At 34.4% G+C, this 16738-nt stretch overlaps 1 protein-coding gene across 1 annotated transcript in view; it reads left to right on the forward strand.

Annotated features, from left to right (window-relative positions):
- Window positions 1-16738, forward strand: part of RB1 (RB transcriptional corepressor 1) — a 177250-nt gene that overhangs the window by 78255 nt on the left and 82257 nt on the right. Inside the window, 5 exon segments of the mRNA XM_058685648.1 lie at window positions 4385-4501; window positions 5752-5808; window positions 5894-5925; window positions 6008-6084; window positions 7215-7411. Coding sequence (XP_058541631.1) covers window positions 4385-4501; window positions 5752-5808; window positions 5894-5925; window positions 6008-6084; window positions 7215-7411 — 480 coding nt within the window.

Raw genomic sequence — 16738 nt, forward strand, 5'->3', positions numbered from 1 at the left:
TCCAGGCTCTGAGCTCTCAGCCCAGAGCCTGACACGGGGCTTGAACTCACAGAGTGTGAGATCATGACCTGAGCTGAAGTTGGACACTTAACTGACTGAGCCACCCAGGCACCCCTCTGGTGGTATTTTTATAAGGATTGCATTAAATGTGTAGATTGGTTTCTGTAGTATAGACATTTTAACAATGTTCGTTCTAATCTATGAGCATGGAATGCTTTTCCACTTCTTTGTGTCATCTTTTTCTTTCATAAGTGTTCTATAGTTTTCGGAGTATAGATCTTTCACCTCTTTAGTTAGGTTTATTCCTAGGAATCTTACTGTTTTTGGTGCAGTTGCAAATGGGATTGATTCCTTGATTTCTTTTTCTGCTGCTTCGTTATTGCTGAATAAAAATGCAACAGATTTCTACACATTGATTTTATATCCTGCTACTTTGCTGAATTTGTGTATTCTGGTAATTTTTTGGCAGAATCTTTCAGGTTTTCTACAGAGTACCATGTCATCTGCAAATAGTGAAAGTTTGACTTCTTCCTTGCCACTTTGGATGCCTTTTATTTCTTTTTGTTGTGTGATTGCTGAGGCCAAAAGTTTATAGTTCTATAGTTAAAGTTCTAATTTATAGTATTTTGAATGTATTTGATCCATAAAGATTGTAAGAATATAGTCACTCTTTGGTTATAGCTGAAGGGAATCAAGTTTTTGATATGTTTTAATAGATTACAGTATGAATTACAGAATATTTTAATGTATCATGATATGTATTTTAGTAATCATCTTGTGATAAATTTTAATTACTAAATAGAGCCCCACCCCATATGATGCATGTATTGAAACTTCTTTTGTAACCATTTCTCTATTATGTGTTTTGAAAAGGTAGTGAAATGATTTAATAATACTTAACTCTTAGCCCAGTTTTTAATTAGGATATGATACCAAACTCAAATCATAATTTTAATTTTATTATTTGTATTTTTAGGGTAATATACATCCCAATTTAACTCTTTTTTTTTTTAATTTTTTTTTTCCAACGTTTTTTATTTATTTTTTTGGGGACAGAGAGAGACAGAGCATGAATGGGGGAGGGGCAGAGAGAGAGGGAGACACAGAATCGGAAACAGGCTCCAGGCTCCGAGCCATCAGCCCAGAGCCTGACACGGGGCTCGAACTCACGGACTGCGAGATCGTGACCTGGCTGAAGTTGGACGCTTAACCAACTGCGCCACCCAGGCGCCCCCCAATTTAACTCTTAATTAAAGATAATTTATGAGAGTACATGAGATTCTTTTTATTTTAGTAGTCCGTATTATAATTGTTTCATTTTTAGTTTATTTTTGTTGGAGTATAATTGATATATATATAACATTTTGTTTCAAATATGTAACATGATTAAATATTTGTATATATTGCAAAATGATCACAGTAAGTCTGGTTCGCATGTCATCATACATTAGAAATTAGAAAGAAATTAGAAATTTTTGTTTTCTTGTGATAAGGACTTTTAAGATTTATTCTCTTAGCAACTTTCCAATTATACATTACAGTATTATTATCTGTAGTCACCATGCTGTATATTACATCCTCATGACTTATTTTATTTATTTTATAACTGAAGGTTTGTAACTTCTTATAGCTTTCACCCATTTTGCCCACCTCCAACCCCTACTCGGGCAATACCAATTTTTTTGTATCTAGCTTGATTTTTTGTGTTTGTCTTTTTTTTTTTTGAGTCCACATATAAATTAATTCTTACAGTATTTGTCTTTCTCAGTCTGACTTATTTCACTTGGCATAATGCCCTCAAGTTCCATACATGTCACAGATGGAAGATTTCATTTTTTGTGGATGGATAACATTCCATTTTATACACGTGCATACGTACATACATATATATATATATTATCCATTCATCAGTCATGGACAATTAGGTTGTTTCCATGTCTTTTCTACTGTAAATAATGCTGCAGTGAAGGTGGGATACAGATCTTTTTGAGTTAGCGTTTTTGTTTCCTTCAGATAAATACCAGAAGTGGAATTGCTAGATCATATAATGGTTCTATTTTTAATTTTCTGAGGAACTTCCATACTCTTTTCCATGGTAGCTGTACCAATTTACATTCCCACAGTACATGGGGCTCCCTTTTCTCCACATCCTTGTCAATGTTTGTTATTTCTGGTCTTTAAAAGTGTAGCCATTCTGACAGGTATAAAGTGATATCTCATTGTGGTTTTGATTTGCCTTTCCATGATGATTCGTGATGTTGAACTTCTTTTCATGTGTTGATTGGCTATCTGTATGTCTTCTTTGGAAGAGTGTCTATTCAGGTTTGCCTTTTTTTAAAAATCAGACTATTTGTTGACTTGTATGAGTTATTTATATATTTTGAATATTAACCCCTTGCTAAATATATGATTTGCCAATATTTCTCTCATTCAGTAGATTGGTTTCCTTTTTGTTTTGTGGACTAATGTCAAGGAGTTTATCTCCTATGTTTTCTTCTAGGAGTTTTATGGTATCGTGTCTTATATTTAGGTCTTTAATCCACTTTGAGTTAATTTTTTGTATTGTTGGCAAGTTTTATTCTTTTTCCTGTGGCTGTCTAGTTTCCCCAGCACTGTTTATTGAAGAGACCGTCTTTTCCCCATTGTATATTTTTGCTTCCGTTGTCACAGATTAATTGTATGCATGAGTTTATTTCTGGGCTCTATTCTTTTCCACTGCTCTGCATGTCTGTTTTGTGCTAATAACGTACTGTTTTGATTACTATAGCTTTGTAATACAGTTTGAAATCAGGTAGTGTGATTTGTTCTTTCTTCTTTCTCAAGATTACTTGAATCTTTTGTTGATGGGTACAAACTTTTGGATCACTTATTTCTGTGGAAAAGCCATTGGAATTTTGATAGGGATTGCATTGAATCTTTAGATTGCTTTGGGTAGTATGAACATTTTAACAATACTAATCCTTCCAGCCCATGAACATGGGATATCTTTGCATTTATTTTTGTCTTCTTCAGTTTCTTTTCTAGGTAATTTATCCTTTTTGATGCAATTGTAAATGGGATTTTTTATTAATTTCTCTTTCTGTTAGTACATTATTAGTGCATAGAAACACACCTGATTTCTGTCCATTGATTTTGTATCCTGCAACTTTACTAAATTTGTTTATTCTAACAATGATTTGATGGAGTCTTTAGGGTTTTTTATATATAATGTGTTATGTGTCAATAGACACAGTTTTACTTCTTTTCCAGTTTGGATGCCTGTTATTTCTTTTTCTTGCCAATTTGCTCTGGCTAAGACTTTAAATACTATGTTGAATAAAAGTGGGAGGAGAGTGAGCGTCTTTGTTTCTGATCTTACAGGAAAATCTGTCAGCTTTTCGCCACTGAATATGATGTTAGCTGTGGGCTTGTCATAGATGGCTTTTATTATATTGAAGTATGTTCTCTCTCTACTTGCTTTGTTGAGAGTTTTTATTGTAAATGGATGTTGAATTTTGTCAAGAATTTTCTGCATCTATTGAGATTGTATGATTTTTGTCCTTCATTGTGTTAATGTATCATATCGATTGATTTGTGAATGTGGAGCCATCCTAGCATCTCTGGAATAAATATCACTTGATTGTGGTATATGATCCTTTAACATAGTGTTTAATTTGGCTTCCTAATCGTTTGTTGTGTGTGGATTTTTGCATTTACATTCATCAGGGATATTGGCCTATAATTTTGTTGTCATGTGGTATCCTTGTCTGGTTTTGGTGTCAGGGTAATGCTGGCCTTGTAAAATGTGTTTGGAAGTGTTATTTCTTCTATTTTTTGGAAGGGTGTGAGAAGTTTTGGTATTAATTCTTTTTTGGATGTTTGATAAAATTCACCTGTGAAGCTGTCTGGATCTTGACTTTTGTTTCTTGATTATTACTTTTGTTTCTTGATTGATCAGGTTTTATGTTTCTTCATGGTTCAGATTTGGTAGTTTGTATGTTTCTAAGAAGTTTTCTTTTTCTTTTAGGTTTTCCAGTTGTTGGTGTATAATTGTTCTTAGTAGTTACTTATGATCCTTTGTATTTTCATGGTATCAGTTTTGTAATGTCTTTGAGGCTCTTTTTTGATGGATGGAGGGGCTACCAAATCTCTTCTTTAACATAGCAGCAGAAAATTTAGATAATAGGGTTTTTTATTTGTGCTTTAGTGTTTTTTGGTTACTAACATCCTAAAATGAAATTGTTTATGCTCCTTTTATTTTCAGTAGTTGTGTTTACCTAATTTTTATGGAAGTATTTCCATAGTGTAAATAATCGAAAGTGAAAAGTTGTATATTATAGGACAGACATGTTAATTATGATTGAATAGTATCCTCAACATTGACTTAAGTTTTTCTTCTTTAAAGAACTGCACAGTGAATCCAAAGGAAAGTATCCTGAAAAGAGTGAAGGATATTGGATGCATCTTTAAAGAGAAATTTGCTAAAGCTGTGGGACAGGGATGTATGGAAATTGGATCACAGGTAACTTGAGTTCATTTCGATTGGTGTCACTATAATAGAAATAATTTCAAATATAATGTCTTTCCAAATTGTGAAAATATTACAATAATATTTGTCTTATATTGGTAGATTCTGTATCTTACCTGCCTGTGTATGCTGCTGCTTATGGAAAATTTTATAAGAAAATGCCCCTTACACTATTACAGAAACTAAAAGTAAACATGTAGAAGTTTTTACACAAATTGTAGAAATTTTTTAAAAAATCAGTAGAAAAAATTAAAATCTTTGATACTATTAAATTTTTGGTGTATAGTCTTTGGCTTATACATATATGAATATTTGTGAATGCATATACTTCTCTGAATGGGATCATATTATACCTGCTATTTATCGGTGGTAGTGATATCATTTTACTACTATTATTATTTCAGAATATCTAAAACCAGTACATTGGGTAAAGATATGGGCTCTGAATCAGAACCCTGGGTTTATATCTGGTTCTGCCATTTATGAGCTGCCATTAAACTTCTTTGAGATTTGGGTTTCTGTATTTGCTCTGCTTCATTGTGTGGAAATAGTGAGGTAACATAAAAATATGTTTGAAAACTATAATCTGTATACATTTATTTCAGCGTAGTGAGGTTATATTTGGATGCTAATAGTGTTTTAAATAATTGTATTTATAAGTATTTTTGGTTATATATGAAATTTATGCTTATAATTTGAATGAAGGAATATGGTTTGTGTGTGTATATCTAAAATTTTGTTATTCTTTGAACTAATAGGAACTATTTATTTGGTTAAAACTTTTTGCGGGTAACATCAGTTGGGTCAGATTATTGCCTTTTCCAGTTTTATGGACAGACTATTCTCAATCCTGGAGAGCTAATGTGAAAATACGTAACCTAGGCCACAAGAAGCATTACATTAGTATATAAAAGAGTTAACCCTAGCACCATGTATATAGTGTGTGTGTGTGTGTGTGTGTGTGTGTGTGTGTGTGTGTGTGTGTGTGTGTGTGTGTATGTATTGATTGATATGGACTGAAGTGGAAATGAAGGAAAACCAAGTACTGGACCTTCCCTCTTGATAATTTATTGGAAATTTAAGCATTTTATACTGAAGTCTTAAGTTTTAGACAAGCTAGTTTTTGTGGTGTCTTGGTATTCAGTTTCCTAAGAAGTATCAGAAATATGTTTCAAGAGAAAACTTCTTTAAAATTAATAATTATGATTTTTAAAGTAGTGGAATCTAATTTTTTTTCTTTCTAGAGATACAAACTTGGAGTCCGATTATATTACCGAGTAATGGAATCTATGCTTAAATCAGTAAGTTAAAAAGAACATAATGGAAAGAAAATTTAATGCTGTCATAAAAAAGACATTAACTAAACATTTTTTATATCTGTTTTAGGAAGAAGAACGATTATCCATTCAAAATTTTAGGTAAATTCTTTAGTTTTAATAAAACAATTTCTTCTTTTTATAAAAGTAAATGTTTCAAAATCATTCTTTTTCTTTTCTTTAGTAAACTCCTGAATGACAACATCTTTCATATGTCTTTGTTGGCATGCGCTCTTGAGGTTGTAATGGCTACATATAGCAGTAAGTTAAATTTTAGTCAATAAACATTTTAGTTCAGTTTAAAGTTTAAAAAACTTACCTAAGGTGTGGTGGGGTTTTTTTGGGGGGGTGGAGTTAAGGGGATGATATGCATATGTTAGATCAGTATATACTGAAGAATATAAGTAGTCACCATAAATCATTTAAATGTGTTATTATCTTAATTATTTCAGGTCATCTTGGGAATAGTATTTCAGTAGGCTCTTATTCTGGGCTATCCTGAATCTAGGAAATGAACCTTTGAAATCCCTTTCAAGACAGGAGATTGTGAATTTCCAAGGAGTACAAAAAGTAGCATTTCCCTATACGGAAACACTGCTATAGACGTTATGGCAGTGAGACCAAAGATTGGAGCTATGGTTCACCAGATAAATGGAACAGAAGCCACTGATGGTGTTTTTTAAACGATACAATTTTAGACATGTATTGTTTTGCAAATAATATTGTAGATATTAAGAAGTCTTGTTTGTGAAAACAAAAGAAAATTTACCTAGGGTACAAATACGCAATAAAAGAAACTTAAAACTGCTAAACATATGTGGAAAACTGTGAATCCTCATTAATAACCAGAAAATGCACATTTAAAAGAGGTGCCGTTTTCTAACCAAATTAGCAAAATTTTAAAGAATCCTTCCCTCCCAACATCAGGGATTATTGAGGTTGTTAAAATGGATATGCTAATGCATTGCTGGTTAGATATTATACTCGTTCCTGATATAAGGGTAGGGTATTTAAATCTTTGAAAATCTGATAGAAGCATAAGCCCTCTATTTAGGAAAAACATGTATGGACATACACTCAAAATTTAGAAGCCTATTTCTTTTGGGTCCTTGGACTCCACAATAAAAGTTTTGCTCTAGGAGCACCTGACTGGCTCAATCTGTACAGCACACAGCTCTCAATTTCATGGTTGTGAAATCAAGCCCCATGTTGGGCATGGAGGCTACTTAAAATAAATTAAACAAAATGAAAAACAAATCTGCTCTAAATAGAAATTTTTGTGTAGCTTTTCTGCTGTGTTTTTTTTGTTTGATAAAACCTTCCAAGCTAAAAATACATAATTCAAGGCTTAACATTTCATACCTAAGTTAAACTTTTTCTTTCATTTTTAGGAAGTACATCTCAGAATCTTGATACTGGAACAGATTTGTCCTTCCCATGGATTCTGAATGTACTTAATTTAAAAGCCTTTGATTTTTACAAAGTGATTGAAAGTTTTATCAAAGCAGAAGCCAACTTGACCAGAGAAATGATAAAACATTTAGAGCGATGTGAACATCGAATCATGGAATCCCTTGCATGGCTCTCTGTAAGTAACTAGCTAAAACAATTAAAAATATTGATATGCAAATGGATAACAGTTATCTGTTAGAACTATTTGTTAAAATTTACCTGAAGAGCAAATGCAATTTAATGAACACTGTAATTCAGTGTATATCCCAAGAATCAAGTGGAATATTAGCATGGAGTTTTCTCTTTTACTTGGGCTCCCTAGACCATCCGCTACAATGATTTATTTAGGAATAGCTTTAATTAAAACATGGTACTTTAAAGCAAAGCAGAATAAAGTATTTGAGCAGTATATTTAAAGATGGCATATTTGAAAATTTAAATGCTCTTAAATTCTAAAAAAAGGTAAAAATTAAGATTATGCTATTTAAATGATTTAAAAGTATAGTTTTCTGGTTGAATTTATTTGGATTTTTTTTTGTTCTATCATTAAAGATAGTCCAAAACCCTATAGTATTGTTTGATTACAGTTATTGTTTATAGCATTGTAGGAGCACAAATCATATTCTCTAGGTATTTTATTTATAGCATATAAGCTATTGATAAGGCTTTTGTTTCATAAAGATGGCAATAGTAAGATACTTATTTGAATTTCTTCTGTGTTATGCTTTTTAAATCTCCATAGTTGGGTAATACTTTGTGACTCACCAGATTTGTAGATTAATATGGGGTTGGTTTCTTTTGAAAGTTTGTTCCATGCTAAGCATGTAACTTTTCATTTATGCTAGTATATAGAAATGGCAATGAAAACTTTGACTTCAGTTACACTAGAATTCTAATCTATACATGTAAGCCTTAGTTTAAATTTTTTGATGTTTTAAAAGTTTAATGGCTAAGAGATAACTTATGGCTTAGTGTTTTCTTGCATTGCTGTAGGGATAGAGTAGATAGAACAGGAGAGAAGTAAGCCAAGTAGATAGAAAGCTGTTGCATTGCTATAGTTGAATTTAGTAACCCCATTATACAGGAGCTTCCACTTTATAAGATCAGGAGTAGTTAGGAGAAATCTAGGTGATTTCTGCGGGATTAAATGAGAATGGCAAACATGAATAAATAGGTAAAGAAATTAATAAAGAGTACTTTTCAGAGATTGATATGCCCTCTCCTTCTAGACATTGAAATCAAAACATTACTGTATCATATGAAAGTGACTGTTGTCATTTCTTTTAAAGAATTAGTTTTTTTTTTCCATCAGTACACGTCTGCAACATGCCTTGCATTGGGGTAGACATTGTGAAGATACAGAAAAGACATGGGCTCTGAAACTTATGGAGGAAGTAGTAGACATTTACTGTTTATAAATTGCTTGTGTTCAAGCCTGTTTAGTTCAGTTACTGGTGTTCTAGGATTCTAAACAATGTTCCTTTATTTTTGAGAAATTTTGGAGAAAAAGTGACATGCCCAAAGCCTAGAAAAGGGTATCATATATTAATACAATGATATGGAGGTCATAAGCCTCTAAATTTAAGTTCTAAATGCAGTTGGTATTGCTAGGGAATGAATTTATAGATGATTTTTATTGTCATATATTTTTAATGTGTCAAATATTTAATATTTAATATGTCACATATTTTACTTCTAAAATGTTTACCTTTTTGATAAGGGCATAGGGTAACTGTGAAGATAAGTCACACTACACAAATAGAATACTGTGAATTTTTCCCATGAGAATAATTGACATTTTAGAGAAGGTACATACCATAGATATATCTCAGTTTTCACAGATTGTTTTTTTTTAATTGAAGTATAATATATATGCAGAAAAGTATATATAACAAGTTTATAGTTTGATGAATTTTTCACAAATTGAACACACCCATGTTGCCAACACCCAGATCAAGAGAGAAAACTTTAATAATTTTTTGATTCTGTATCATAATACAATTTTTTCATTAAACTGTAGATTCAAACAATGTTGTTTACCCAGGGAAACATCAAGTGAGGTACTACTTACTTTTCCTTCCAATAATTTAATGAAAGGAAGAACATCATTGGATTTTAATGGTTGCATGGGGAAAAGTCTTAGCATCTTTGCTACACAATCTTGAGATTTAATAAATCAAGAATAGAATAAGGAAAAAGCACACCTTTCTTTGTTTCAATACCAGAGAGTTTAACAGGTAATATATAAGTATAAAATGCTAAAAAGTCTATTGGAAAACTTAGTGAACTTTTGTTCTATGGAAATTTAAAGAAATTAGAGGCAATTTAGAACAAACCATACCTAAGAATTAGATGAAATGACTTCCAGATGTTTAAGCCTTTTAAATCACTTAAGCAGTTTATAATGCCAGTAGATGATGAGGTGAGATTTGGATATCTTTCTTTTAGTGTATTCAAAATTCATCAGATTTCTCTCAATAAAATCTTTATAAACCAAAGTACATTGGGTATTTTATTTTCTAAGTGGTCTTTCTTTCTGGGGATATTGTGGACTCTTTCTGTTGATCTCCTTGCATTTCTAACTTCCTTAAGACTATTTCTCTGGCAGCAACTAGAGAAATCATTTTAAGATGCAAATCTCAGGGTGCCTGGGTGACTCAGTCTGTTAAGTTCTGACTTTTGATTTCAGCTCAGGTCATGATCTCATGGTCATGCAATCGAGCCCTGTGTTGGGCTCCATGCTGAGTGTGGAGCCTGGTTGGGATATTCTCTCTCTCTCTCTCTCTCTCTCTCTCTCTCTCTCTCTTCCTCCCTCTCCCTCCCTCCCTCCCCTTCCCTTTTTTTTCTCTCAGAAGAAATAAATAAACATAAAAAACCAAATCTCATGTTAACTAAACAAAAACCTTCTGTGAGGGATCTGTATATCTGGTAATGATGGAGGAAGAGACTACCATATGACTCCCCTCAAAAAAGCTATGAAACCTCTATGTAATCCAAAAAGCAACTGCCTGAAACCCCTGGACAGGAAGAGTAGACAGACTCTTTAGGCGTGAAGGGAACCCCTGAGCTGGGAAGGAAGCTTTTTAGGTGAGAAGTTATAATAAGATGGGGTGGGGCGGGGGGTGCCAGTGGGAAAACTGCAGGCTTTCAGGCAGGGAAACTAGAAAACTGAAGCTGGGGAAACCTTGGCTACTGAATAGAATGGACAGATTTTGCAAAGGAAAGAGCCAGAGAAAGAGTGCCCAGATTCTGTCTACCCATATCTCTGTCTGAGACCTAAGTTATTGCAGTGTAATAGATTCAAAGCAGCTTAATGAAAGACAAAGGATCTGAAGTGAGACAGGTGCTAATGCCCAAATAAACAGTTTATAGTTCAAGTTCAGCAAAAATAATTGCTTAAAAATAAAACAGTACTCATTTGAGGGAAAAACGACAGAATCCAGAATCTTTACAACTTAACATTTATGACATCCAGGATACAACTTGAAAATTACCCAGCCTGTGAAGAGGGTCAAAGGAATCAGGTGGAGGTTTTTAAATTTTTTTTTTAATGTTTATGCATTTTTGAAAGACAGAGACCGAGCACAAGCAAGGGTGGGGCAGAGAGAAAGGGGGACACAGAATCTGAAGCAGGCTCCAGGCTCTGAGCTGTCAGCACCAGAGACTGACGCGGGGCTTGAACTCATGAACTGCGAGATCATGACCTGAGCTGAAGTCAGATGCTCAACTGAGTCACCCAGGCACCCGGATGCAAGTTTTTAGAATGGGAAATTTATTTAGGTCAACTCTTTGATCCCTCAAGGTTCTCTTTTGGAAGCTTTGTCTCCTTTTTTCTTGTATCAGCAGTTCAAAGTATGGTCTTACACTTCCTGGTGTCCCTCAAACCATTTTAGGGAATCTGCAAGATAAAAAGTATTTTTATGTTGCTATTCAGATGTTACTTCTCTTTTTTACTCTGTTGACATTTATATCAGTGACGTAAGAGTGTTGGCACCTTTGTAGGTATTAGATCAGCATCCAACTGGCGAGTAGTCATTGTATTCTTCACCACCACAAACTCTCAATTAAAATACAGAACAGAACAGTCAGTTTTATTTAAGAATGTCATTGATGAACCAGTAAGAAGTATTAATTTTATTGAATCTCCATTTTCACGCACACATGGTTCAAAACAACTGACAATAAATATTGCCAATGGTGAATTTTGAGTTTTCAAGTGAAAATTAGAATTTTGTTAAGCTTGTATCCACTATAAGCATTCAAAGACTTCTGATGAAATCAGTGGTACATTAATAAATGTGACTTGATATCGTATAAGGAGATTTGTCAACATTTGTAAGATCTCCATAATTCAGTGAAGGGCAGAGAGAGAGGTAGAAAATCCCAAGCAGGTTCCATGCTGTCAGCATGGAGCCTGACTTGGGGCTTGATCTCACCAACTGTTAGATCATGACCTTAGCCAAAACCAAGAGTCAGACACTTAACTAACTGAACCACCTAGGTGCCCCAGACCAACAGATTTTAAGGTCTCAGAATATGAAAAGTTTATTTTTGTTTATTGATGTTGTTCCCCATTCTATATTGCAATTGACCTTTAAGGAACTATAGCTTGCCAAGTTTTAGGGTAGTATCAAAGAAATATATCCATTATTATCTGAAAACCGTATTAAAACACTCCTTTTTCCAACTACCTATTGTGTGAGGCCAGGTTTTCTTATGCAAGCAACCAGTACCTTGTTGTTAGTGCAACAAAGTAGATATAGAGACAGTTATGAGAATTCAGGTCTCTTCTAGGAAACCAGAGATTTACAAGATTATAAAACAGTGCCAGTGTGCTCACTAATTTTTTTTGAAAAATATGGCTATTTATGCTTAATATATAATGAGTTTATAAAATATTAACATATTATTTAACATATTAACATACAATGGTTAATTTTGGTTCTTTAAGTCACATTCTTAGAAATTTTCTGTTTTGAATTAAACTTAATTTTAAAAATTACTAATACAGTAAATATTGAGAGATAAAGTCCACATGAACAAAGTTTTTTGGGTCTTGAATAATCCTGAGTAATTTTAAGAATGTAAAAGTGTTATGAGTCCAAAATGTTTGAGAATGTCTCCCTTGTATTCTCTTCTCCATTCAGACTTTTCTTTTACTATAACTCACACAACCATGTTTGTTTCTGCCTATCCCTGAGTCTTTATTCACTTCATAGGCCCAATTTAAAATACTGTCCCTGCCTTTTTATTTACCGGAGTTTTAGTTCTACTTCCACTTTGTTTTTCATGATCATCCTAGTCTGTAGTCATTCTTCCTCCTTTACAGCCTTACAATGTCTATTTATACTACTTATTAGTCATTTATAAACTTTATATCTTATTACCTGTGCATGTCTCATGTTAATTGTGTTACCGTATATAAAGCACTCAGAACAGTATCTGACATCATATTATGCATGTGCAATTTAATAAGTGGGAGTGAAGGATAGAGAGGGGTCAACTAATGATGAAATGTAGGTAGTGTCTTTAAGATACCTGGGATTGGATGAAATTTCCTTGGAAAGATGAATTTCATTTGATTATGTTGAGTTTGAAGTGATTGTAGGTCATTCAAGTAGATGTGTCCAGTAGCAGTTGGTTATGTATGTCTGGAGCTTAGGAGAGAAATCTAAGCTAGGAATATGAACCTGAGAGCTGCTGACACATATATAATAACAACAGTTTCTACCCTTTATTGACAGTTCATCTTGTGCTAGGCACTGTGATGAGTAGTTCTTTTATTTTTTTAATGTTTATGTTGTGAGAGAGAGCATGTGTGCACAGGCATGTGAGGGGGAGGGGCAAAGAGAGAGAATCCCAAGCAGGCTCCACACTGATGGTGCAGAGCCAGACACGGGCTCAAACCCACGAACTGTGTGATCATGACTTGAGCCTAAACCAAGAGTTCGACACTCAACCAACTGAGCCACCCAGATGCCCTGTGAGTAGTTCTTCTAATATTTAATTTTTTTGATGATTTTTGATGTAGTATTCTAAATGAATAAATTAATGCTTAGAGAACTTCAATAACTTGTCCTAGACCACACAAGTTAAATGCAAAGCTGTGGTTTGAACGCAAGTCTCTCTGGCTCTGAAGCTGTTAATCTGTATGTTTTTACCAAGTAACTAAAGTTTGGAGAATGGATAAGATCACCTAAAGAGAGAATGTAGTACAGTAGTTCCTTCTTATCCACAGAGGATGTGTTCCAAGATCCCCAGTGGATGCCTGAAACCATGAATAGTATTATGTACTGTTTTTCCTATACATATATACCTGTGATAAAGTTAATTTAGTATTAGTAGGCATAGTAAGAGATTAACAACAACAAAAAATAAAATAGAACAATTGTAACAATATACTCTAAAATTTGTGTGGTCTGTCTCAAAGTATTTTATTGTATTATAGTCACCCTTATTCTTGTGATGATGTGAGATGATAAAATGCCTATGTGATGGAAGTGAGGTGAATTTAGGCTCCTACTGACTGTCCGATCATACCCTACAAGGAGAATCTTCTGCTTCTATGCTGCAGTTGACTAGGTAATTGAAACCATAGAAAGCAAAACTGCAGTTGAGGGGGACTGCTGTCTAAGAAGAGAAGGTGGCTAAAGATAGAATCCTGAGGCTCTCTGACATTTAAGAGCTAGACAGAAAAGAGAAGCCTACAAAAGAGATTGAAATAGAACAGCTAGAGAGATAAGAGGAAAATCAGAAGTGGTGTCATAAAGAGAAAGACGTTACAAGGTCTGAGTCAGTGGTTGCTGTTTCAGATACTATAGGAGCAGCCAGTAAGAACTGAAAAGTATTCATTCGTTTGGGCAACAAGGCCACTGGTGATGGTAGCAAGGACTGTTAATAGAAGTGGTAGAGGCAGGAGTAGGTTGCAGTGGAATTTTGAAGAGATGTGAATGAGAGATAAAATGGAGACAGTGATTGTAGATAACTTTTATGAGAGTCTTGTCTGTGAAGGGAAATAAAGATACAGCTGCCAAGTGTGTGAGGTGGAGGGAAGATTATTTTTCAAGATGGGAAAGGTAGGATTAAATGTTGATGGAATAGAGTCACTAGGAGTGTTCTGAAGTTGCTGGATGACACATTAGTGGGTTAAAACACCCGTTTTATTTTGCTCATGATTCTGTGGGTCAGGGATTTAGGAAGAGTTTGGGCAGTTCATTCCTGACGGTGTGGTATCGGGCAAGATCCACTTCCACGTGCTTCTTAACTCACAAGTCTGGCGCCTGGCTGCCCCTCATACATGGTCACCTTTTCTTTCCTCCCTTCTATTTTCCCTACTCCAGGTGGCATCTCACAGCATTTTGGTTTTAGGGTAGTCATTTGTCTTACATAGCAGCTGGCTTCCAAGAAGCTTCTGAAAGAACTGTAGCTGAAAGCTGTATTCTGTTGGTGAGAGGAATCACAGGTCCTGTCCAGATTCAAGGGGCTCCCTTGAATAGGTGTCATGTCTTGTTTGAAGAGAGGCAGGGTGGACATCTGGGTGGCTCAGTCAGTTAAACATCTGACCGGCTCAGGTCATGATCTCATGGTTCATGGGTTCAAACCCCATGTCAGGCTCTGTGCTGGAAGCTCAGAGCCTGGAACCTGCTTCAGATTCTGTGTCTCCCTCTCTCTCTCTGCCTCTCCCTCACTCTCACTCTCTCTCTCTCTCTCTCTCTCTCTCTCTCTCTCTCTCTCTCTGTCTCCCTCTCTCTCAAAAATAAATACTAAAAAAAAAATTAAAAGGGAAGCAAGGTGGGATGGCAAATATCGTGTGGCAAAATGGAAAGAACGGAAGCAGTTACCAGTAAGGTTGGTATGTGGGTGCCATGGCAGAAAATGAGGAAGTTTCCATTTGATGGCTTTATTTTTATATATAAAATAGAGCTGAGTAGTTTGCTGAGGATGAGTTGATAGAGGGTAGAAGGGAGTCCAAAGTAGTATAGTCAGAAGTCTGAGGAGAGTGCATACAATTTGAAATTGTTGCTGAGGAGAATAATAGAACTGAGTGATGAAAGATAAGAGGATTACCTAGCAGCACTGAAGGAAATTTTGAAGGTAGAAATTTTAAATTTGTAGTGCCAGCCCAACTCTTTGTGGTGGCATGATTTTTTCCAGCACCACCTAGCAACTAGATGTAGGATTAGAAAAGACCAACAGCTAGATTGACCCAGGATATTAGGGTTTGCCAGCACAGATGTGGTAGACTGATAATGGGGCAAATAAAGTGAGGAAGTTGGTCAGAGTGATTAAAGTGGTAAGTTTAGTAGTTTCAGTTGCATAGAAGAGATAGGAGGCTGATGGAGAAAGTGGAGGTTTTAAGAAACCTCTTTTAATGAAATTTAATAGAAAGAGATTTCAACTTCATATTCCAGAGCTAGAACATTTCTGCATAGTTAACTGTATTCTAAGAAATAAACTTAGGAATGCATAAATGAGTTGGAATGCACATGAACACCACTGGAAATGAGGTGGTAAGGAACCAAGAGGCTGAGTGAACAGTGAAGTCACCCAGGACATGTGTTAGGACGAGTGTGGACTAGGGACCAAAGTCTTTAATACTTGAAGGAAGTGACCTTGAGATAAGAGGTTCTAGGAGAGGCAGAGGGTTAGAGAGTTCCGAAAAATTAAAAGCCCCTGTCTTAATTTTTAAATAATCTCTTTAACAAAACCTAGTTTATTGTCTTACATACAGAATTTAGGTGCATAAACAATTAGAATTATAATGTCTTCTTGATGAATCTACACCTTAATTATTATGAGATGACCCCTTTTATCACTGGTAATATTCTTTGCTCTGAAAACTGCTTTGTCTGATATTAGTAAAACCACTCCAGCTTTCTTTTCATTAATACAAGCTTGGCATATTTATCCCATCCTTTTACTTTTAACCTATTTGTGTCTTTATACTTAAAGTAGATTTCTTATAGGCAATGTGTACAGTTGAATTGACTCTTGAACAGAAGACTTTGAAATGAATGGGTCCACTTATACCCAGATGTTTTTCTGTAAATATAGTGCACTATTATAGATACTGTATTTTCCTTTCTGTATAATTTTCCTAATAACATTTTTTCTAGCTTGCTTTATTGTAAGAATACGGTATATAATGTATATAGCATATAAGATATGAGTTGATTGACTGTTTATCTTATCCATAAGGCCACTGGTCAACTATTGTCTTTTCGAATCGTCATTCTGACAGGTGTTAAGGTGATAGCTCATTGTAGTTTTGATTTGCATTTCCCTGATGAATACTGGTTGAGCATGTTTTCATGTATCTGTTGGCTCTATGTCTTCTTTGGAAAAATGTCTATTCAAATCATCTACCCATTTTTGATTCATATTTTTTTTTAGTGTTGAGTTGTATGTATTTTGAATATTAATGTATTTTGAATATTTATGTATTTTGAATATTAACTCCTTG

Source organism: Neofelis nebulosa, chromosome 1 (genome assembly GCF_028018385.1).
Source record: "Neofelis nebulosa isolate mNeoNeb1 chromosome 1, mNeoNeb1.pri, whole genome shotgun sequence".
NCBI lineage: Eukaryota > Metazoa > Chordata > Mammalia > Carnivora > Felidae > Neofelis > Neofelis nebulosa.